At 38.7% G+C, this 24,771-nt stretch overlaps 1 protein-coding gene across 1 annotated transcript; it reads left to right on the forward strand.

Moving 5' to 3' along the window:
- The first annotated feature begins 5,163 nt into the window (after window positions 1-5,163).
- LOC121507778 (cytochrome P450 3A40-like) lies at window positions 5,164-12,592 on the forward strand. Its single transcript, XM_041784118.1, has 12 exons — window positions 5,164-5,232; window positions 6,537-6,587; window positions 8,220-8,321; window positions 8,408-8,521; window positions 8,955-9,043; window positions 9,154-9,302; window positions 10,497-10,624; window positions 10,715-10,790; window positions 10,885-11,045; window positions 11,798-12,024; window positions 12,105-12,267; window positions 12,503-12,592. The coding sequence occupies exons 1-12, from the start codon at window positions 5,164-5,166 to the stop codon at window positions 12,590-12,592; spliced, it is 1,419 nt and encodes a 472-aa protein (XP_041640052.1).
- Window positions 12,593-24,771: the final 12,179 nt, after the last annotated feature.

A 24,771-nucleotide genomic window follows, 5' to 3' on the forward strand; every position in this document is an offset into this window, starting at 1 on the left:
GTCTGTCTAAATAAGTGTTTAGTCATCTAAATTAAAAAATAGCTATTTTGAAAAAAAACAACAACTCAGAATAAACCTTTAATTCATACATAGAGTGGGGACCCTCCATGGAGGCCGCCATCTTGGATTTTTACATGTTTCCATGGTAACATAGAGGAAAAAAGAAAGAAAGGATAAGTAAAGTTGTTGTATTGTATTGTATTGTATTCACATTACAGAAACACATTAAATCCAACTGGTTGCCACAGTTTTCAGCAGAGAAATGCAATCTAGAACCCACTTCTAGATGTTGATATTCAGTTTTACACACCGCACCTTTAAGAAAAGAAAAATTGGTGGTAAAATAGTGAAAAGTGGCAAAAATGGGTCAAAAGTGGCAAAAAATGTGTGTGAAGTTTGCACAGTCAGTGATGATTTGGGCTGCCATGGCATCTGGCATGGTCTACTGTGTTTTGTGAAGTCCACAGTCAACGCAGCCATCTGCCAGGACATTTTAGAGCACTTCATGCTTCCTTCTGCTGACAAGCTTTATGGAGATGCTGATTTCATTTTCCAGCAGGACTTGGCACCTGCCCACACTGCCAAAGCTGCCAAAAGCTGGTTCAATGACCATGGTGTTACTGTGCTTGATTGGCCAGCAAACTGGCCTGACCTGAACCCCATAGAGAATCTATGGGGTATTGTCAAGAGGAAGATGAGAAACACCAGACACAACAATGCAGATGACCTGAAGGCTGCTATCAGAGCAACCTGGGCTTCCATTACACCTGAGAGGTGCCACAGGCTGGTCACCTCCATACCACGCCGCATTGATGCAGTAATTCATGCAAAAGGAGGCCCAACTGAGTATTGAAGGCATAGAAATGAACATACTTTTCAGAAGCCTGACATTTCTGTTGAAAATATCCTTTTTTTAAATTGATCTTATGTAATATTCAAATTTCTTGAGACACTGAATTTTGGGTTTTCTTACCTGTAAGCCATAATCATCAATATTTCAAGAAATAAAGGCTTGAAATACTTCACTCTGTGTGTAATGAGTCTATATTATATACGGGTTTCACTTTCAGAAACAAGTGACAAAAAATATTCAACTTTTTCTTGATCTAATTTTTTGAGATGCACTAGTATATGCTGTTAAATGTTGAATATTCACTTTTGTTCATCTTTTATACTGTTTCATGTGTACTCCTTTAAAAGATCTAACATCATACAAAATTTAATTGAAGCCTAAATAGAAAAAGTTGTGTTTTTTATTTAACAAACATATTTTTGTATAAAAAGAGACTATTACTTTAATAACTCAACAGCACTGAAGAAACATATTGTAAGCATATTCATTTCAAACAAATTAAACTCCCTCTGACGGTGGTGACTTTAGAACTGACGGCGGTGACACTAATGATGGTGATTCTACTGGTGTTTTTATATTCCTAGCTTGTTCTCATACCCAACGCTTTTTCATTTTGTTCCTATCCTTTGTTACCTCTTGAAGTTTATTTTCACATAGCTTTCATCTCTCTACAGTATCTTGCTCCTGCTATAGCCTGCCTACTCCGAATTGGCGCATGTATGGCCTGATCCACTGGACTGTCTGGGGGAGTTTCCTGGTGATGTGTGGGGGTGGGACAAAAACTTGATACAGCATAGTATATTTATATACTATACTTTGTATGGTGCTATATCGTATCGTCTTCCCCTAAGTATGTTAGTTTATTGAGTGTAGCTTGGTGCAGAAGCTTGCATTGTTATTTCTGAGAAACAGGGCAAAATACTGACCAAAGCAGGTCTTTTCTCGCCCTCAGAGGTCTAAGCTAGATTTGAATCTTCAAAAGAATTTCACTTAACATTTGTCTCAGTATAGTGACACTGTTTCATAGTTTTACCACTTTATTTTAGTAGTCTGAATCATTGCTTGTAAACCCATTGGCCAATGTGGGTCAAAAAGGTTTTTAATGAACAATTTCCTCTTCAAGATTAGTGTAATAATGATACGACTGCATAATGGTAACCAACCCCATGGTATAAGGCAACAAGGATTATGGGGGGAAAAGCAGGACTGTTTCTATTTGGAGGTTGACTTGAGAAAAGTATGCCAAATGCAGTGGAATTCAAGCTTAGCTAGGGCTTCAAGCAGCACTGAAGGGCCATCACACGCCGGTGCATGGCGACTGTCGGTGTAAGTCAATTCTTGGTACAACATTCAGTGTGATCCTGCACAGCAGAGAGAGCGAAGAGATCCTCCCAGGACTGTGATTAAATAAAAATAATGAGCATATTGCACTTAAAGACCCTGTAAAGTGAATCTTAAGTTTTAGTGGTAACATACTAGATATATTGGAATATGGTTGCTGTAAACGTGAAAACACTGAGATCTACATGTGACTGAATTCTGGATTTAGACTGTTAGAAAGCTTTTCACCTCTTTCTTGGCTGGGTTTAATTTAGGAGGGGCAAGTATGTGGGCTGGTTACATTATGATCCCACAGTAGGGAATGACCCCGCCCCTCTAAATCACAGAGTAGTTCATCTAAGTACAGTCTGTTGTTATCTGATGTCACTGCCTTTATGGAAAGTTAACAGTCAGTTAAATGCTGTTTTTTCCTTCATGGTGAGGTAATTTGCCAAATCTATCAGCCACAGTGGTCTATGGATCATTTACAGTGGTGTGAAAAAGTATTTGCCCCCTTTCTGATTCCTGAGTTTTTTGCATATTTATCACACTTAAATGTTTTGGATCATCAAACCAATTTTTATATTTCACTAAGACCACCCAAGTAAATGGAAAATGCAGTGTTTGAAAGATTATTTAATTTTTTAAGGGGGGAAAACTCCAAACCTCTCTGGCCCTGTGTGAAAAAGTAATTGCCCCCCATGTTAAATCATGAGTTAACTGTGATTAACCACAGTTTTTGGAAAGCTGAGTTCAATTTCACTGGCCACACCCAGGCCTGATTACCGCCAGATTTGTTGAATCAAAAGAGCACTTACATAGAAACTGTCAGACAAAATGAAGTAGGCTACAAGATCTCAAAAAGAAACGCATCATGCCCCGAGCCAAAGAAATCCAAGAACAAATGAGAAACAAAGTGATTGAAATCTATCAGTCTGGAAAAGTTTACAAAGCCATTTCCAAGGCTTTGGGACTCCAGCAAACCACAGTCAGAGCCATTATCCACAAAGGAGAAAACAAGGAACAGTGATGAACCTTCCCAGGAGTGGTCGGCCAACCAAAATCACTCTGAGAGTGCAACCATGACTCATCCAGTAGGTCACAAAAGAACCTAGAACCACATCCAAAGACCTGTAGGTCTCACTGGCCTCAGTTAAGGTCAGTGTTCATGACTCAACCATAAGAAAGACGCTGGACAAAAATGGCACCCATGGGAGAGCTCCGAGGCCAAAACCACTGCTGACCAAAAAGAGCACAAAGGCTCGTCTCACATTTTCCAAGAAACATCTTGATGATCCCCAAGACTTTTGGAGAAATATTCTGTGGACTGATGAGACAAAAGTGTAACTTTTTGGAAGGTTTGAGTCCCGTTACATCGGGTGTAAAAATAACACAGAATTTGATAATAAGAACATCATGCCAACAGTCAAACATGGTGGTGTCAGTGTGATGGTCTGGGGCTGCTTTGCTGCTTCAGGACCTGGACCACTTGCTGTGATTGATGGAACAATGAATTCTGCTGTCTACCAGAAAATCCTGAAGGAGAATGTCCAACCATGAGTTTGTGACCTCAAGCTCAAGTGTACTTGGGTTATGCAGGAGGAGAATGAAACACACGGGCAAGTCCACCTCTGAATGGATTAAACAAAGAAAAGGAAGTTGGCGTAGACAAAGTCCAGACATAAATCTGATTGAGATGCTGTGGCATAACCTTAAACTGAATGTTCATACTCAAAAACCCTCCAATGTGGCTGATTTAAAACAGTTCTACAAAGAAGAGTGGGCCAAAATTCCTCCACGGTGATGTGACTTATCCCCAAACCCCTGCGCACGGTTGTTGCCATCGACGGTTGCTCAGCCAGTTATTAGGTTCAGGGGACAATTACTTTTTTACACAGGGCCAGGCAGATTTGGATGGCCTTTTCTATTAATAAATGAAATCATCATTTTAAAACGTAATTTTATATATACTCTGGTTATCTTTGTCTGATATTAAAATTTGTTTGATGATCTGAAACATTTAAGTGTGACAAATATGCATAAAATAAGAAATCAGGAAGGGGGCGGATACTTTTTTACAGTAAAGTAGTTGTTTCTTGCATTAATTTATTTAAAAAATTGTTTGGATGAGCTGCTTTGCTGCTTCAGGACCTGGACCACTTGCTGTGATTGATGGAACAATGAATTCTGCTGTCTACCAGAAAATCCTGAAGGCGAATGTCCGGCCATCAGTATGTGCCCTCAAGCTCAAGCACTCTTGGGTTATGGGTTAAGAGTGGGTCAAAATTCCTCCACAGTGATGAGAAACACTCATCACCCGTTATCGCAAACGCTTGATTTCAGTTATTGCTGCCAAGGGTGGCACAACAAGTTATTAGGTTCAGGGGGCAATTACTTTTTCACACAGGGCCAGAGAGGTTTGGATTTTTTTCCCCCCTTAAAAAATTGGATAATCATTCAAACACTGCATTTTCTGTTTACTTGGGTTGTCGTTGTGAAATATAAAAATTGGTTTGATGATCCGAAACACTGAAGTGTGATAAATATGCAAAAAACTCAGGAATCAGAAAGGGGGAAAATACTTTTTCACACCACTGTAGTGTATCATAACAAAGATTTGAGACAGAAAACAAACTCTGTCTCTTTTCTGGCACAGAGCCAGGCCGCTGCGCTCTGTTCATAAGGTCAAGGGGCAGGGTAATGGTGTGAGAACTTTTCCATTCTGTTTGTAACATTTGTTACATTTAAAAGGATTGTATTTTTCCTGAGTTGGCATGGCTTCAGCTTATTCAACAGTCACGCCCACACCATCCTGTAGCAGATTTTACTGCCTTATTTGTCATGATTTTGTAGCTTAGTTTTCTAACTAGGAGAAGTTTTATTTGACTGAAATTTGAACAAGGGGGTTCATGACACAGTGACCTTTCATACAACAATCCTAAATACAGATTCATTTTCACTTTACAAGGTCTTTAATATATGAGGTAGTAATGGGCGGAGCAAGGGGGTTTGTGGGGCTTCAGCCCTTAATGTTTTCTTACAAGCCCCGAATCTTTCAGGTTGGTTTTAAGTATGTTTCTTAAGGCATTGCTGATCACAGCACTGAAATGTAATTTTTAAAGTAATTTTAAAAATCAGATTTTTTTTTTTACTTTTAGGAAAGTATTTATGGAGGAAGATTTGGGACATTAAAAAAATATTTGGTATGCATTTTTTTTAATTCTAAGACAAATTATAGAATTTTGACTTCTGGCAGAATTTTGACTTTTTCTTAGAACCAAAAAAAATGCATGCCAATTTTTTAATTGCCCTAATACTCTTTCGTATCGATACACTCACCCCAGTGTAAAAAAAAAAACTTTAAAATTGTTATAAAAATACAATTTTCTGCATTTTTGTGAATAAATTAATATCTCTAACCCCAGTTGTTGCTTTTTATGTGATTTGTTTGAAAATGCATCGCTTCAATTTCAACCTTTTTAACCAAATTCCTACCCTACCTATGAAATGTTACTTAAAATATAAACTTCAGGCATTTCTAGGAGGCAGAAGTAAAAATTATTTGACTCCAGCATGATGTGTCATGATTTTAGAATGATAATGACACTTATAGCTTAGTTAGGGAAAGAAAAAATGATGTTATCAATTAAGTATTTTTTTAGTTTGAACAACATTATTTCTGCCTAAATGTTGTGTAGATTTGTTGGCATTTTAAATTAAAATTTTTATTTGAGAGTGCACAGAAACAGTGCATTAAACTGTCTGATAAGCAAAAAATTCTAGGGAAGTGCCCACCCCTTGGCCATTCTTTCTTTGGGCTTAGCCCCAGATTTTAAACATGCCTGGCGCTGACCCTGGAGGTAGTACTGGCTGTCAACACTAGGTGGCAGTATGAAAACCAAGATATGATCTAGGCAGGACTGATGTTTTCATTATTATTATAAATTGAAAGAAGATTTAAAAATTATTTAGAGGTGTTTCTGGCTTCTTACAGCAGGTTGCGCTACAGAAAAACCATGAAATTACTCTTTAAACGTGTAGAGGGGCAGACCTTGATCATACATGTGAAATATGAATGAAATCAGATGTGGCATAAGGGAGTTATGGCGACTTCCTGTCAAATTGGTGACATACCAAATGCTCGCCATCACCACTGAGACATCCTAAATAAAACATGTATGTGTTGTGGACAAATACTTAAAGGTCACAAATTATGCAAAATACACTTTTTCAGGCTTTTCTAACTAAAATATGTGCCCCTGGCCTGTCCACAATCCCCCCAAGAATCAGAAAAACCCACACCCCCCTGTCCGGTTAAAATGAACTGATGTTGATTTAGAATATAATCTTCTTGTCTGTTTAGGGTTTCTTCACATTTGATGAAGACTGCTACAAGAAATATGGCAAAACATGGGGGTAAGTCTGCCTGCTTCACTGAGAATTTTTGCATTTATCTCATGTAAATTTGTTTGAAATATTTTTATTAAAGAAAATCGAATCTTCATATAGCATCCACAAAAGCATTTTGCTTTTTCCTTTACATACAAAAAAAAATTATCCAGGCCTGGCATAATTAATGAAATGAATAAGTCCTTCCATCCTTAGTAGTAGGCAAAAAACAAAAAACAAAAACATATATATATATACACATACATACATACATACATACACATATATATACACATATGCATACATACATACATACATATACACATACATATACATAAAATCTTCTTATCTAGGTACAAAGTGAACAACAGAACAATAACAAACTGTTCTCATCCCAACCCCAACCTCAACCCACCCCTGGAGTGTCACCTGAACCTATATCTGCAAAGCCAAGTGGATTATTCAACTCTGCAAAAAGGAGACCAGTGGGTGCCAAATCTTCTCAAATTTATCCAATTTGTCTTTGAGAATGAATCTAATTCTTTCTAAATGAAGTGTGTCCGTCAATTCAGTCAACCACAATTTGATAGTAGGCACTTCTTTCTTCTTCCAAAATAAAAGAATAAGTTTCTTGGCAGTGATAAGCCCATATGACAGAAGATTCTGTTGAACTACCTGTAAGCCTTTTAGTTCTTCTGCTACTCCCATAATAATCAATAGTGGATCAGGTTTAATCTCCACCCCAAAAATCTTTGAAAAAAATTTAAAGATTCCAATCCAAAAATCCTGCAGCCTTGGGCACAGGGCATAACTGTGTGTCAAAGTCGCTTCCGTTAAGTTGCATTTATCACAGCCTGGTGAAATGTCAGGAAATATTTTGTGTAGCTTCGACTTTGAGTAGTGCAGTCTGTGCAAAATTTTGAATTGTATTAGACAATGACGTGCATTTATAGAGCATGCATGCACGTATTTCAGGCTTTTGTTCCAGGTATCCTCCGATAGCTGTTTACCCAGTTCTGCCTCCCATACTGCCTTAAGGGTGTCTGTTTTTGGGGGCTATATCCTGAAATGTACAATACAGGCCGGATATTATATTCTCAGACCCAGCCAGACTTTTTAAACAGTTATCCAATTTGTCTGGCCCTGCATTTTCGAAGCCTGGTAAATATGCTCTCACGTAGCTCCTAACCTGCAGATATTTAAAAAAGTCTTGGTGCAGTAGGGCATATCTGTGCTTTAACTGTTGAAATGATGCAAAGACCCCCTCCACGTACAAATCTCCAACCTTACATATTCCCAAGTCTCTCCATCCAAGAAAGGCACCATCCAAGTTGGAAGGAGCAAAAGAGGGATTAGCTGCTATAGGGAGTAAGAAGGACATGGCCCTCAGCTTGAAATATTTAGTAATTTGTTTCCATATACGTATGGTATTATGAATAACTGGATTGCTATGGTAACTATGTTTACTTAATGATATAGGTGACAGGATAATTGCACCGTATCTCATGTAAATTTGATTGTTTCCTCTGAGCTGCTTGTCTGTTGACATTGAACATCTCCTTACATGGTGCTATAATGCTGATTTTACAAAGTGAATTTGTCTGACTGCACAGAAATGTCCCTCATGATTATCATTTTCTCTTCACTTTCTGTTTCTGGCATTTTCGATGGTCGTCAGCCTGTGCTGTGTATCACAGACCCCGCCATGGTCAAAACTGTTCTGGTCAAGGAGTGTTACTCTCTCTTCACCAACCGCAGAGTACGTACCCTTACACTAAAACTCATTCATTCACTCATAAAGGTTTTGTGCTTCTTATCTTAACTCTCTTTCTAACCGTGTTGCAGAACCTCTACCTAAATGGACCCCTGTATGACGCCGTGTCCATCGCTGAGGACGATCAGTGGAGGAGGATCCGCAGCGTCCTCTCTCCTTCCTTCACATCAGGGAGGCTGAAAGAGGTACAGTCTTCTACTGTGCTAAAACTTCTTTCTTTCAGACATTTTCAACCTTTTTGTGACCCCTCGCAATCATCTTGCAGTACTTTTGGGGGTCTTAAAAATAGCCTGTTTAAAGATGTAGCCTCTGTGCATTGGTTATTGGCTATTCTACATGTTTTTTGTTGCCATAATTTAAAAAATGCTGTGAAGATGGTTACTTTAGGCTGGTGGTTGACATAGATTGACTCATTTCATTCTTTTAACCATTTTATTGCCGCTGGCAGTCCTACTAAATATGAGCCGATAGTCTAGCAGTGCCTCTTTAACAGCTTTTCTTCTTCATTTCAGACCCATAATATCTTGCATCCCAATTAAATATTCTGTTTTTTTGCCCTCCCGTATTCTATTCAACCTGTGTTTTTATCATTCCCATCTGTCTCATTGTTATCCTCAGATGTTTGACATAATGAAACGCCACTCTGCTAACCTGATCAGCAATATGAAAAAGAAAGCCGACAAAAATGAGCCCTTGGAGCTGAAAGAGTAAGAACACCAATGATCTAACATTTCAAGTTTCGTTTTTCAGAAAATGTCTGAAATCCGGTCAGTATAAGTGTGAAAGTCAGTATTTGATGTGTCTGTGTGCTCTTTAGGTTCTTTGGACCTTACAGTATGGACGTAGTGACCAGCACAGCCTTCAGTGTAGACATCGACTCACTCAACAACCCCTCAGACCCGTTTGTCAGTAACATCAAGAAGATGCTGAAGTTTGACCTGTTAAACCCACTCTTCCTCCTTGTTGGTACAAAATTAACTTTTGTGTTACAAGTTTTTTTTTTTACAGTTTTGAAAATCAGTTGGCAAAAAAACAACAATATTTACACCGCGTTCCACATTATTATGCAGATTGGATTTTGGTGTCATAAACATTCAATTTTTTGTTTTACAAAAATTGTTTTTCCAACCAATGCTCACAAGCAGAAACAGTTGCAGTGGACCCAGAAATACATGAAGACTAATTTTCAGTCTTGTTTACTGATGAGTGCCATGCAACCCTGGATGGTCCAGAGGGACGGAGTAGTGGATGGTTGGATGGCCACCATGTCCCAACAAGGCTGCAACGTCAGCAAGGATGTGGCAGGGTCATGTTTTGGGCTGGAATCATGGGGAGAGAGCTGGTGGGCCCCTCTAGGGTCCCTGAAGGTGTGAAAATGACCTTGGCAAAGTATATAGAGTTTCTGACTGACCACTTTCTTCCATGGTACAAAAAGAAGAACCGTGCCTTCTGTAGCAAAATTATCTTCATGCATGACAATGCACCATCTCATGCTGCAAAGAATACCTCTGTGTCATTGGCTGCTATGGGCATAAAAGGTGTGATCCTCATCCTCCCCTGACCTCAACCCTATTGAGAACCTTTGGAGCATCCTCAAACGAAAGATCTATGAGGGTGGGAGGCGGTTCACATCAAAACAGAAGCTCTGGGAGGCTATTCTGACATCTTGCAAAGAAATTCAAGCAGAAACTCTCCAAAAACTCACAAGTTCAATGGATGCAAGAATTGAGAAGGTGATATCAAAGAAGAGGTCCTATGTTCACATTAACTTGGCCTGTTAAGATGTTTTCTATTTAAATAGCTTTTGATTTCAGTAAATATGACCTCCTAATGCCACAAATTCAACAAATGACTATTTTCAGTTCTTCCCAGCCTATAAAATGTTCAGAAACTCTGTTGTCCATAATAATTTGGAACAGTGCATTTTGTTTTTTGTTTTTTTTTTTAAGTTATCTTTGGGAGGTTTGTTCAATAAAATTTGAATTATGCCTTAACGGTTGATGACTTTAAAATTCTACTGACTTTCATTTGCATCGACTATTTAGGAAAACCAGAGAAAAATATCATTTCCATAGTAATTTGGAACGTGGTGGATATCAGGTGGCTTACTGTGAGTGTTTGCAGCCCTTAATAACTGTGTTGCTCTCTGCTTTACTCCAGCTTTCTTCCCCTTTATGGGTCCAGTATTGCAGAAGTTTGAGTTTTCCTTCTTCCCTGCATCTGTCACTGACTTCTTTTATGCTGCGCTGCAAAAGTTAAAGACAGAGCGGGAGACCAACAAGAAGAAGGTAAGACTGTCTGTGCATGTGTGTATTTACTATATGAACCCTTTGTAAAAGCAAAATCAGAGATATAAATAAAGCTATCTTTACTTGTAGGCTCGAGTGGATTTCCTTCAGCTGATGATTGACTCTCAGAAGGAGAATGACCCCAGTGGAGCAGTTCATGAAAAAGGTAGCACACATACTGTACACAGACATGCAGTGCCTACACATAAATAGAAGCACAACTTAAATGATCCTAAATAAATCCCATTCCATCTCCCTAGGTTTAAGCGACCATGAGATCCTCTCTCAAGCAATGATCTTCCTCTTTGCTGGTTATGAAACAAGCAGCAGCTCTCTCACTTTCTTGGCTTACAACCTGGCAAGAAACCCCGATGTTATGAAGAAGCTACAGAAGGAGATCGACACCACCTTCCCCAACAAGGTACGTTGGTAGCACCAGCTGTATATAACATGACTCCATTGTGATTACTTTGTATACTTGAAGGGGTAGTGAGGCCGATGGCAGGAATAGGATACCCCCCATGGAGCCTAGAGATGAGCAGAAGACCTGTGAGGATCTGGACAAAATGCTGATTAACTGAGTGGAGGTGGCTGGGGTGGAGGAGGGTTACAGCGTCCGCTGACATTGGAATTTAATATATGACAGGTGTTGGGGCACAGGTGGCCTAGTGGTTTAAGGTGCGCCCCATGTACGCGGTCAGCCTGGGTTCAAAACAGCCTGTGGCACTTTCCCACATGTCTCTCCTCAGCTCTCTTATCCCCGTTTCTGATTCTGTCCACTGTCCTATTCTGTTAATAAAGGCATAAAATGCCCAAAAAGAAATCTTAAATATATATGTCAGGTGCATGGTGATTGGACATACAAGGTTGTGGCAGAATCTGATTAGCTCAGTGCTTAAGAGAGTAGATGCCCCTTATCAGCTGAAGAGGGAATGAAAGGAAGAAGGGAGAGATATTAACAAGTGGTGACAAATGACTGAGTAAGAAAAGACTTCCGTTGAGCTCCATTTTTATTTCCAGAGGTTGCTGCTTGGGTAGTAGTTTGGTTAGGGCAGTTTGTTGAAGCTCTTATTTTTACCATATACATCAGAGTTGCGGTCTCCTGTAAAAAGAGAGCAAAGTAAAGTAATGATACATAGAAATCTTTTTCAAAGTGTCTCTGTGTTTGTGCAGGCTCCTGTAGAGTACCAGGCTCTCATGCAGATGGAGTATCTAGAATCCGCTATCAACGAGTCTCTCCGATTGTACCCCATTGCTGCACGTCTGGAGCGTGTTGCTCAGGCCTCCATGGAGATTAATGGCCTTGTGATACCAAAGGGGATGGTTGTCATGGTACCCACATGGCCCATGCACCGGGACCCTGATGTGTGGCCTGAACCAGAGGAGTTTAAACCAGAAAGGTGAGGAAAGAAACCTGTTTGGAGAAAATCTTAACCGCTGAGGGTCAGTTTTTCAATTCTGTGTGTGTTTGCACCCCTAGGTTCAGCAAGGAGAACAAAGACAAAATTGATCCTTACATATACATGCCTTTCGGGGCCGGGCCAAGAAACTGTATCGGGATGCGTTTTGCTCTGGTGATGATGAGACTAGCAATAGTGGAGATCCTCCAGAGGTACAGCTTCGCTGTGTGTAAGGAGACTGAGGTAAGACCAAACACGTTCAACTTTACCCTTGTTATCAATGCTTTTATATGACTTTATATGACACTGAGTGATACTCTGATACTCTGAGTGATGACAAGCTATCTGTTTGTTGCGTAATGTTTGCACCCTTTCTAACAGTTCGGCTTGGTTGTAGATTAAAACAAACAAGGTAGACTTTTATGCCCTGTTGGCTTTGATTACACTAGTTTTCTCTTCATGTGCCTTTTCCTGTCAGATCCCCTTTGAGATGGATGTCATGGGCCTGCTGGCTCCAAAATGGCCCATCAAACTCAAGCTGGTGCCACGGTCTGAGACTGCAGGCTAAAGAAACAACATGCTGAAATATCATCCTTTTGATGCACTGTAATTTTATTATTTCATGTTGTTTATAGTCGTATACATTTCTCTTTCAGTAGTGGAAAGTGACAAAGTGCATTCAAACAAACTATGTAAATAGTAAATTTTATTATTCTTGTACTATCAATTAGCCGTTTTCTTTTTCCTCATATTTTTACTCATTACACATTAATTTCTCCTTTTTCTATACAGTTAAATTACAATATTCTAGCCTCATACAAATCATGAAGATGTAATTATGCATACTAGGTAAATAAAACTTTTTTTTTCAAGCTACTTTTATCTGTAGCATGTCTGCTCTGCACTGTTTTACTTGTATTGTCAAAAAGGACAGACCTTCACTGAGGATAGGAAAACAGGACATCAAGGTTTTGTCGCTAAAGCAGGAACCTCTGTAGTGCAGTGTTACTCACTCTTTAACAGTCATAACTTCTTTATTGAGTGCCTTCGTCCCCAGGCTAGCCATCAGTTTATTTGAATGATGTTTCATGATGCCAAAGAGCTTGCCGAAGATGTGCCGAAGTCGTCTCCAGTCATCATCCTCAGTAATACTCACTGCATCATAGAGATCTCCATTAAGTCCTAAGTTCTAAAGAGGAGCACTCTTAAGCGTTTGTTTGTGTTTGTGTGTGTATGATGGTTAAAAAATAAGTTAAACAGCTGATTTTATTTCTCCTGGCTGTAGCCCTTTTAATAACAATAACTGTCAATAAACTCTGCTGCAAGTTATAATGCCAAACTCTACAGGATGTGAAAACACTCCCAAGAAAGAAAGAGAGATCGGACCACATTTATGTCAAAATAGTTGCAACAAATTAGAAGAAGGAGGCTATGACTTGGAGTACAGGGCCTCAAAACACGTAAAGAAAAATGGGTGACTTCAGTGCACCTGCATCTATTATCTGTTCAGCCTTTTTCTGTGATTTTTTTAGCCAAGAGAAGACACAAAACCAAAAGAAAAAGACTATTGTATGCTTGTGATAAAAATAACTTTTCTCTCAAAACAGTAGACATATTCTAACTCAGCCTGCAGTGACTCTTTGAGAGGCAGTTTTATTTTCCAGACTGCCTGATAGTCAATTTCAGATAGTTTGCATGCTAAATGTGTAAGCTCATTATGCATGTGATAACACCTTGTTTACATGATGCACTGACAGGCATGGGTTTCATGTGATTAACATGTGGCAGTAATGCTTGGATACTTCAGATCATCAAACCAATTTAAATATTAGATAAAGATAACCATGAATAAATACAAAATGTAGTTTTAAAGTGATAATTTCATGTACTAAAGGGATAAGCCATCTAAACCTGCCTGGCCCTGTGTGAAAAGTAATTGCCCCTCCTGATAAATCAGGAATTAACTGTGATTAACCACATTTATATTCAAAAAAGAAATCAGGAAGGGGGCAGATACTTTTTTACAGCCATGTAGTTGTTTCTTGCATTAATTTATTTAAAAAATTGTTTGGATTAGTTGAAGAAAGGGTAAATATAAAGTAACTATACAAAAAAGATATTGGAATGTAAATGGAGGATACAAGGCTGTGAAGGGTAAGATATCCTGTTTGAATGAGGATTTGGACCTGTAACTGGTCTCCCAGCTTCGTCTTTCTCTGAGTTTGAGGTTGCCTCTTATTGGTCGTCACTGGTATTGGGAGAGGCCACACTATAATGCCTGATTAGTGAGCCCTGTGTGAAGACTCTCCTGGCTTCTCTTCTCTCTGATTCATGTGACTGCCTTCACTAGCTGTAGTCTACAGTGTTGTGACCACAACACAAATGCTTGTTAGCCCTGACGAAGACCAACTTGGTGGAAACATGTTGGCTTTTAAATGACTTGGCTGTTACAATAAAGGCTTTTTAGTATTTCCTTCCTCATTTGCACTATTTTTGTGTTTGGATTGCCTGGTTTTCTCCCTTTTTTGGGCTGTGCAAGGAATGTTCTATTTATTTGATAGCACTGCATGAATATTTGGATTGTAACACGCTAGTGTTACTCCTGGGTTATTGTTTCCTTTGTGTTGTTTCAATTTTGGGTAAGAGTTTCTCTTGTAAAGCAGTCTCCTTTTGTTGTTTGTTGTGTTTCAGTGTTAATTTTGTGTGATCTCAACCGTCTGTTGGTGAAGTAGGTGAAGCACTCCTTCAACAGGATGGTTTTCAGCATGTCAGGTTCCATCACAGCCAGCATGGGCTTCTTTAACTCATAAGTACTGGACATTTACACAAACTTAAATGTTGGGACTTTAGGGTACAGCATCAACCATCATACACTAAGTAACTTTAAAAACGCACATTGTAAAATTTGCTAGAATTGTCATGAGATGTACTCAGATGCTTCAAACAACTTCTCAGATACACAATATACCTTTGTTCTGCATGACTGATTGTCCCTTTTCTCAACCACAGACCAATTCATGAGAGTTGTACTCACAAGTGTATAAACTGAGTAGGTGAGTGAAATATTGGTATGGGATAAATTGTTGACTAAAAATGTGTAGGCGCGTACAGCTCTTTAGGAGGAATGGCAGGCGATCCCACAGAGACAGATTAATGGCCTCATAACATCTATGCCTCAGAGAGTGGCTGATTTGGTGCGAGCAAATGGAGGTCATTCAAGATATTGAAATTTGGACTTGTAAGAATGGGTGGTGCTGTCAACTTTTTATTGCATGATTGAATAAACTATTTCCTTGATTCCTGATTTTTGTGTGTATGTCTCCCACAAGATGTGTGCAGTAAGAACAATAACTATAATTGGAAATATAGTTCATGAATTATAAGTAATATATTCATGAATTTCAATGTGCGTTTTTAAAGTTACTTAGTGTATATTTATTTTGTAATAACTGCCATCCATCCATTTGCTTTAAAGTTGATCCTCCGGGCCCCTGTTATTCAGAAGGTTTTATTCAGAGAAAAATGATAAAAATTGGTTAACTTTTATGTCTTGATCACATAACCCAGCTCAATGTCCCTGTTTTCAAAGAAAGACTGGCTAGGATCAACCTGGTCCATGCAGAAATGTTTTTTTTTTTAATTTAAAAGCCTTATTCTACATATTTTGTCCACAGGAGGTGTGAAAATCAACTCAAATCCAAAGTTCCTCACAACTGCTTTAAAGTTCCTGTGAATTATATAAATAATTAAAGCTGCAAGCAGCGATAACGGGCCCTCGCAACCTGTTGCATGTCGAGGTGTTACGCAAAAGCGGATACGTAGCAACCGTTGAGTGCCAGCAACAAGGCATGCTGCACCCATGGGTTATGTGAGCTTTGCAACACTCATACTGTCACAGAAACAGAGGGTGATACCAGTCAATAATTTCCAGATCTTGTCATTATTTTGGCAGTAAAATTAATGGGAAGGAGGCATGAACCCTGAAAATTTTGATTGCAGCTCCAAGTTATGAACAAATCACTGTATTGTCATTTTCACGGCTCCTCTTTCTGCTCTGCTTGGCTCAGCCACTGTTTCTCTATCTCTCTCCTGCATGCCTGCAGCCTCACTCCCTCTCCACCTTGTGCACACTCACTCCACAGGAGAAAAATGACCAAGTGGCTAAAAGCATTAACTGAATGTTCCAAACATTGGTGATGAAGATCGACCAGAGGAGCAAATAGAGCTCAAGATGTGTACAAGTTTGTTTCATCATTTTTTGTCAATGCTTTTATATCTATTTATATCTCCTCTCAAGTATTAAAATGGTCTTCAGCAGCAAAGATTATAACACATGGAGATGTGCAACTCAAGATGTGAAAACGGTCTTCAGCAGCAAAGATCATCACACATGGAGATGTGCAACTCTAGTATGAATATGGTCTTCAGCAGCAAAGATTATCACTCATGGAGATGTGCAACTCAAGATGTGAAAACGGTCTTCAGCAGCAAAGATCATCACACATGGAGATGTGCAACTCTAGTATGAATATGGTCTTCAGCAGCAAAGATTATCACTCATGGAGATGTGCAGCTCAAGAATGAAAATGGTCTCCAGTAGCAAAGATTGTGGATTGTAGAGATGTTCTACTCCAGATGTGAAGTCTCAGAGAAACTGCAGCAAGCTTCAGCCTGTGTGTTAGCTCAGTTGGACAGGTAACTGCCCTGGAATCATGAGGTTGTTGGTTCAAATCTTCTGTGGACTTTTGAAGCTGCTGGTGTAAATCGCTGACTCAGGAGTAAAGAGGACAGCCATAGAGTTGGAAGGTTGTGGGTTTGATTCTTGGTGCATTTTTAAGTCCAGTCCCCAAAAGCAGAGATAAGATCCTCTGAGAAACAAACAGGTGTGTGTCTCAGTGGATTAGTGGAAAAGCTAACTGACTGTGAATCAGGAGTTTACAGGTTCAAATCTTACCATGGGTTCATCTATTTTAAAAGTCTGAGTCCAAATCTAGACTTCAGGAGACCTTGACAGGAGTTGGCCTTTCAAATCTAACCAATGTCTTTAAGTTTTCAAGATTTGAGTCAAAATAAAAAAGGAAAAGCCCCCCTGAGGCTCTACTGCTATGTCTGGCTCTGTAGCCTAAAGAGATAATTGACTGACTCAGAGTCTGGAGGTTCCAGGTTCAACCCCCATCTTGGTCTCAGTGAATTTTAAAGCCACATCCTGAACAAAGAGGATAAATGTGCCAGGAGAAGAGATGGTAGTGTGAAAGGTATGGCGACGGCGGCACAGAGGACTGGACTAGACCAGTTCTGCAGGGGATGCTGGGGTTCAAACCCCACTGTGGCCGGTACCTGGATCAAGGCATGCCTGATGGAGAAGGGGGGGGCGTGGTGCGGCGCCCCCCTGGGGAGCCATCAGAGATGTAAGTATGGGGTTATGCAACAAAAAGGCAGACACAGCCAGAGTTTTACAGGATGGAGTCTTTATTTGCATGCATGGATGATCACTGAGCCCCTCATGGGGACTTCATCTCCTCCACTGTAGAAACAGGAAATACTTACCACACTCTCCTCCAGGGTCAGGGTACCAAAGTATCATTTATTATTTATTCTGAAAAGGCATTTGAACGTACGGAAATTGAGAAAATGGCCAACTTCACTTGTTTTCCCATTCTGGACACAATCAAGACAAACCAGCGAAGTCCATTTTCTTGATTTCCGTACGTTCAAATGCCCTTTCAAAATAAATGATACTTTGGTACCCTGACCCTCCAGCCCCTCCAGGTCCTCCCTGTCCTGCTCCCTCTGATCATTCAGCAGCCTGCAGACAAAAACCACATGAACTCACATTCCACATAAATAAATGTACGGATGGGAGCCACCATAAGAATACCAAAATGAGAAGGTTCAGTCAATTTTTCAGTAAAATCTCTAACATTTCTAATTTAACAAGTCATAAATTTACCAGAAAAGAAAACTGGAAATTTATTTCAACTAAAAGGTAGAATTTTTTGCATTATAAAATCAAAAAGAGCGGTGAAAAAATGTGAAAATGACAAGAGAAGAAGCTGTTTTCCTTCCATAAGTCCAACAGTTGATGGCCTAATCAGGAAATATTTCTTAGTAGGATTGATCAGTGAGGAAATGATCCAAGAAAGATCACATTATCATTATTCCCCAGGCTCTGAAGAGACATTTCTATTCACATTTTTTTTACTTTGGATCCTTGTAAATTCACTAGTTTAGAATGTTCAATTTTGACATTACAAACTTGAAATTTTAAAGTGCATGATGAAATAATTTAGGACTTTTGAACTAGAAAATTCTGAGTTCAGGTTCTTGAAAAAAATATGACTTTATCATCTCAAAAATGTACTTTTAAATGTCACCTTTTTCCAAGAAATGTACAGATCCTCTTTATTTTGTTGGACCTTTTAGAGGGCTCTAATACTGCCTCTTACATTTTCAATCATGGCTCTATAAATAAAAGTTTATTATAGGTGCCCCCCAGGGGTGCCCAGACCTAAGGCAGGGAACCTTCACATGACAACAATGTAACAGGTGTGTGTAGACTTCTAGAGCCAGTGTAAAACCAGACTACAGTCGTATGCAGCTAAACGTTCCTGGCTCAGTAAAGAGGAGTGGTATGAGGATTTTACATCCTTCCTCTTGAGGATCACACACAGTACACAGTCGTAATGACTGTCACTACTTTGGTTTGAAAAAACAATAAAAAACAAACTTTAGGATCATTTAAACCAGCACAGAGTGGTTCAATGAGAACCAATCAAATCTGTGGAAATATCCCAGATCTAAAAAAACATCAAACATGAATAGGTTTGTTGATTTTTCTACTGCTTCATTCGTCTCTGTGGACTTGAAGTCAAAATTTTAGGCCCGGTTTGGACAGTTTGAGACAAAATGCCAGATCCAGTTCAAGTTTTGTCACAAACAGTTATTAGTCTAAATGAGTAAAACTCAACATGTGGCTTCTGTGGGATGGTTTGTGGCTCTTTCATGTCTTCATTTCAAATATTTTTCCCAGAAAACCTTAAAAAGCTTTCACCTCAGGAATTATCCATATCAAGTCACATTAATCAGTTTGTTTCCACTCTTATACAGGAGGCTTTAATTGTCAACCTTTATTTTTCTCTTAGCATTTTTCATCACCCTAATTCTGTCCTATTTCTAATTCTTCTCGCTTTTTTCCTTTTTCGGACACTTTTGATCCATTTTTGCTGCTTCTAGCCCATTTGTGCCACTTTTTCTTGCCAGTTTTGTAGTTGTTGCAACTTTCATCCTGCTTTTTGCTATTTGCGATTCATTCTCCTTTTTGTCCATTTTTTGGCCACTTTTCACCCAATCAAAGCTGCTTTAAGCCATTAAATGACACTTTTTATGTTTTTATCACTCTTTGGAGCATTTTGCCCATTTAGTCAATTTTCACCATTTTTTACCACATTTTTGTCACTTTTTACAATTTAAGTCACTTTTCACATAATTTTTAGCCCATTTTGCCATTTTTTTGCCCCTTTAAGTCACTTTCACAATTATTTTACCACATTTTTGCCACTTTCTGACCATTTTTATCGTCTGTAACTCCTTTTTTTGTCACTTCTCACACATTGTTGCTACTGTTCACATAGTTTTTGCCATGTAATGTCTATTTTTTGCCTATTTACCATTTTTTTTTGCTGCTTTTAGCTGTGTTAGTTACTTTTCATTCATTTTTGCATCTTTTTGCCCAATTTAGCCACTTTTCACTTTTTTTTACCACATTTTGCAGCTTTTTGACCAATATACCTGATTTTATCAATTTTTTACTACATTTTTGCTGCTTTATGACCATTTTTGTCAGCTGTAACTCCTTTTTTATATTGCTTCTTCGCCATTTTTTGCCATTTAATTCCAATTTTGCACCTTCTCACAAATATTTGGCTGCTTTTTGACCTTTTTAGTCACTTCTCACTATTTTATACCACATTGTTGCTGCTTTTTGAACATTTTAGTCACTTTTCATTAATTTTAACTACATTTTTGTCACTTTCTGACCATTTTTGTCAGCTGTAACTCCTTTTCTAATGTCAATTCTCACCCATTTTTGCCACTTTACATCTTTTTATTCCAATTTTGCACCTTTTCACCATTTTTTGCTGCTTTTGGTTGTTTTAATCACTCTTCATTCATTTTTACCATATTTCTGCATCTTTTTGCCCATTTTAGTCACTTCTGACTATTTTTTACCACATTTTTTGCAGCTTTTGACTATTTTTATCATCCATAACTCCTTTTTGTATATCACTTTTCCCCCAATTTTGGTATTTGTCATCTAGTTTTTGCCATTTTAATGCCTATTTTTCACCTTTTCCCCAATTCTGTTTCTGCTTTTTGGCCATTTTAGTCACTTTTCACTTTTTTAGCACATTTTTTGCAGCTTTCTGACCATTTTTGTTATCTGTAACTCCTTTGTTGACACGTTCACCCAGTTTTTGCCATTTTATTCCAATTTTGAACCTTCTCACCAATTTTTTTGCTGCTTTTTGACCATATGTGCCTCTTTTAATCCATTTTTGCCACTTTTCACCACTTTAAATGTGGCTATTGCAAAGGTATTTTTCAACAATTTGGCTCTTTTGCTGAGCAGTTTTCATTAACACTCGTCTAAATAATTAGTACACTTATTTTAGCGCAGACTTCAGACTTCAGATATCTGGGTCAATATCACTATAGAGTGCCTTTTGGTGTCCCCATCAGAATCACTCAATTATCATGAAAAAACAGCAGAATAATGAAACTCTGAGGTCTTATTATAGATGACCAAACATTTACACACGTCAGTACAATGATAAGTCTCTTGAAAATGTTTCCTTTATTTTATACGTTTTTTTTTTTCACTGGATGTACGTGATTTTGGCATGTCCCTAACACTGCTCTGCTAACTACAATGTGTGTAATAAGTGGTTAAATGTTACAAAATTATCTCTTTTTTTTGCATGGTTTAATTGTCCATAACAAGTTATTTGATAAAACAAGTCATTTTGATAATTTATAATCTATTTTGATAATTATATTGAACACTTTGCATGGGTCCCTGAAATTGCTGTCCACCCTGTCATTATGGGGTAACTAGGCCTTTAAGAAACCCTCTGGTGTTTTCAGTGGCATTACCACCACCATTTGATCTTCCTTCAGTTGAAACTGAAAGAGTGGCTAGTTACAGAGAAACTATTTATACTTATATTTTGTAACTTTCATCGCATTACATGCGTAGTTGCATGTCTTGAAGCTTAACATGTCCACCCTGTCATGGTGAAATATCAGTTACTATAAAACTTTTAAGAAATTTGAAATATGTTTGTGAATCAGTACGCAGTCACCTTGCTAACTGAATCATGTAGCTTACTGAAGGTCCACCATGTGCTGAATAAATGCCAACATTAGCCAAAAATGTCCACCCTGTCATTGTCCACCCTGTCAGAAAACCTTCCATGACAGGGTGGACAATGTTTGAACACGAAGAACATGTGCATGGTTCAAGCCACATGCTGATAATGTTTCACATACTTTAACAGCTATTGCACATATTTTACAACAGCATGTGCTATAGATAGATAAAGTGGACAATATGGACTTTTTTGGTGATACTGGTACCAGGAAGCCTATAAAACAAGTCTAGTTTACCTGGATCGCCATTAAAGTGTGTAAGGGAAGGTTTTGAATTGTCTTTTTTAAGTAATTAACTCAAAAGAAGCTGAGGTAGCAAGGATATATCAGGTATGTTGAGATGCTGACTCAGAATGAAGAAGAAAACCTTAAGAAAGAGAGGACCAGGGGGAAGAAAGACAGAAGAACACAATTCAGACATTAAATGCCTCCTGTTTGCTTTTTATTCCATTAAGAAATCTTCAAATGTTCATTTACCGATCAGAATCTGGCTCCAAATCTTTAAATCAGTAACTGAACCAATGCTACGCTACGCAACGCTATGCTAGTGAAGAGTGGGGTCCTCTTACAAATCTAAATGATGACAGATGGGACAAACACCCCATAGAGACCCAGCATACAGAGATCTGTAAGAGTTTTCTCAGGGTCAGCAGAAACACCATCAACAGTGGGTGCAGAGCAGAATTAGGCCAGTTTCCACTTTAAACCTACATCCAAAAATGAGCCATCAAATTTTACAAAGACATAAAAGCCAGTGAGCCCAGCTCCTACCATCACAGGATCCTGAGGCTCAGCTCACCTTACAGTACCAGGCCTCAGGACAGCCCTGACATCATCCCAACCAATCAGATTACAGAAAGAAAAAGACAATTACATTAACTATTGGACATGCACAACAAAGACTCAATGTAAATCCAGTGTTATTGGGCTCTAAACAGACAGTACACTGTAGCAGAGTATTTAAGCACAGAGACTGATGAGAAACTGAGGAAGACATTGACCATGTACTGACTCAGTGATCACTGTCTGAACATAGAGATAGGTAAACACACACACCTGGATACCTAGGACAGACTGTCAGCTCTGTACTCAGAACCAGGTAGAAACAAAGACACACTTCCTGCCACCCTGCAGTAAATATGAACACAGAAAATGATTCAGTAGTCCAATCAAACAAAGGGTTCCTCACTTTGATTCACTACAGGATGGAGATAAAAACAAAGAATTGTCTGTATAGACATTGCTTAATATATCAGCTCCTGTCATAGGCTGAGGGACAGGCTCCTCCCAACCAACAGTCGGAAATCTTTGATTTTGTGAATTTTGTGAAAATCTTTGAATTAGAATTTCCCCCTACATGGAAAAAGGACCTCTGACATGTTTTTCATTCATTCATTTCCTTTAGATTTATTGCATTTATGTTGCATTTTAATGAAATTGTCCACCCTGTCATACCCAAAGTCCACCCTGTCATTTCCATGTTTTATGAAAATAAACCAATAATTTTCAAAAGATAGCAGAACCTTTTGTGTGATTCCTTTATTAACAAACAAGGGCCAAATGGTATTGATTGAAATTTTGACCAGATATCTTTAATGTTAGATTTTATTTTGAAAAGAAAGTGCAACTCTCACAGATTTTTAAAGAGAAGCAACTAGTTTGCCATATTTTCATAATCATCAAAATACTTTTCCCATTAATCAAAATATTTTTTGACAAAGGGACTAAATAGCGTTCTGAAAATGTACATTTTATAATCACTATTTAATTATAATGTATTGATTCTACTTTGAATTTGTCCCAGACAGGGAGGACATATTTTTCTGTTTGCATGTACATATTCTGCCTGCAGTTAATTTATAAAAAGTGTTTGAGCTTGACAAACATCCATTTCTAACAGTTTAACATGTACTTTATACAATGAATATGAAGTTTAATGGAAAATCTCAACTTTTTTTTGGAAATAGCGAAGTCTGAAAGGCACCTTATAATAATATTGACCCATCTCATGCCATGTGTTTCTTCTTATGTCTGTGGTCTCTAACGTCTTTAAAAACGTAGTTGGATTTAAAACAGTCAGACTTACTCTGTGAGCTCGTCCAGCATCCTCTGCTTGTCTTCGATCTGGTCTCTCGGTGGGCTCAGCTGTTCGTAGTGAGCCTCACTGTGGTTCTCCAGCTGCTCCTCCAGAGTTTTCTGTGCCACACAGACACAAAAACATTCAGCTATTTCACATTTCTGTAACAGATATGACGTGTTTCCTCCTCACCTTTATGTCCCCGTCCCCATCGTGTCTGCCGATGTCCTCCTTCTCCTTCTCCTTTTCTGGCATCTCATGTCTATTCTCTGATGAAAAACAAAGAGGAAAATTCCATCAAGTTAACCTGCTTTTACTTGAGCTAAGATGTTTTAATGGTTAAAATAAATGTGAGAACCATGAGCCTGTAGCTTAGCAAGCTCCTCGGTCAGAGTGTCCTGGCTCTTCTTCTGCTCCATGTTCTGCATGTAGTCCATCAGAGACTTGATCTTGGCCTGGTGCTGCACAGACCACACAAAAATGTGCTGTTTGTTTGTGCTGCTCACTGGAAAGCAACCTGACTTCATCTGTCCACACAAACATTTGTGTGTCAGCCATGTTTGTCTGTTGACACCACCAGGAGGAAGGAAAGGTGTGCATGCATGTGTTTCATTGTCAGTCACACTGCCATCTACTGGCCTGGCACGCATACTACCGCAGTTGCAGGCACTTTAGTGGATCTGATTGACATTTAAACACCGCCCACCGCATGCCCACCGACAATCATCCTATCAATCATCTCGTTTTGCTACTGGGTGTTTTTCTGCCAAGTTTCATGGCTTTTCAAGTTCTGTAAGCACTAGATAATTCTACTTCCTGTTACATGGCAAATGAAAAATTGTCACTGCCACGCCATTTTAGGTAAGGACTCTTGACCTCAAAATTTGAGTAATATCAACTTTGAGGGATGTGCCTGGGCTAATTTCAGCAGGATTTGGCCAATCTTGTAATAAATTAAAATTTTAGTGAGCACCAGCAACTTTTATCACATGATGAAGCTTTTCATTTCAAGGGGCCGCCATGGCCATGCCTTTTGACTAATGAGAAAAAATAACTTTGGATCTAAGACATCTCTTCTTGCTCTACACCAAAGACCAAGTAGTTTGGATGAATGCCCTAGGACGAGTTCATTCAAATACGACCCCTAAAATATGCCTTGTTTTAACAAAATATTCAAAACGGCCGACTTCCTGTTTGACTTACGATATGGGTCCAAAAGATTTTTTGTGTGTCCTGACATG

The sequence above is a fragment of the Cheilinus undulatus genome, linkage group 4, assembly GCF_018320785.1.
Source record: "Cheilinus undulatus linkage group 4, ASM1832078v1, whole genome shotgun sequence".
In the NCBI taxonomy this organism is placed as follows: Eukaryota; Metazoa; Chordata; class Actinopteri; order Labriformes; family Labridae; genus Cheilinus; species Cheilinus undulatus.

Bases quoted from the DNA above. Each gene is read 5' to 3' on its own strand.
- LOC121507778 (XM_041784118.1), top strand. From the start codon at position 5,164: ATGGGCGGAGCAAGGGGGTTTGTGGGGCTTCAGCCCTTAATGTTTTCT. The intron at 6,588-8,219 runs GGGTAAGTCTGC...CTTTCTGTTTCT, and splicing joins AGAAATATGGCAAAACATGG to GGCATTTTCGATGGTCGTCA. The intron at 11,046-11,797 runs GTACGTTGGTAG...GTGTTTGTGCAG, and splicing joins ACACCACCTTCCCCAACAAG to GCTCCTGTAGAGTACCAGGC.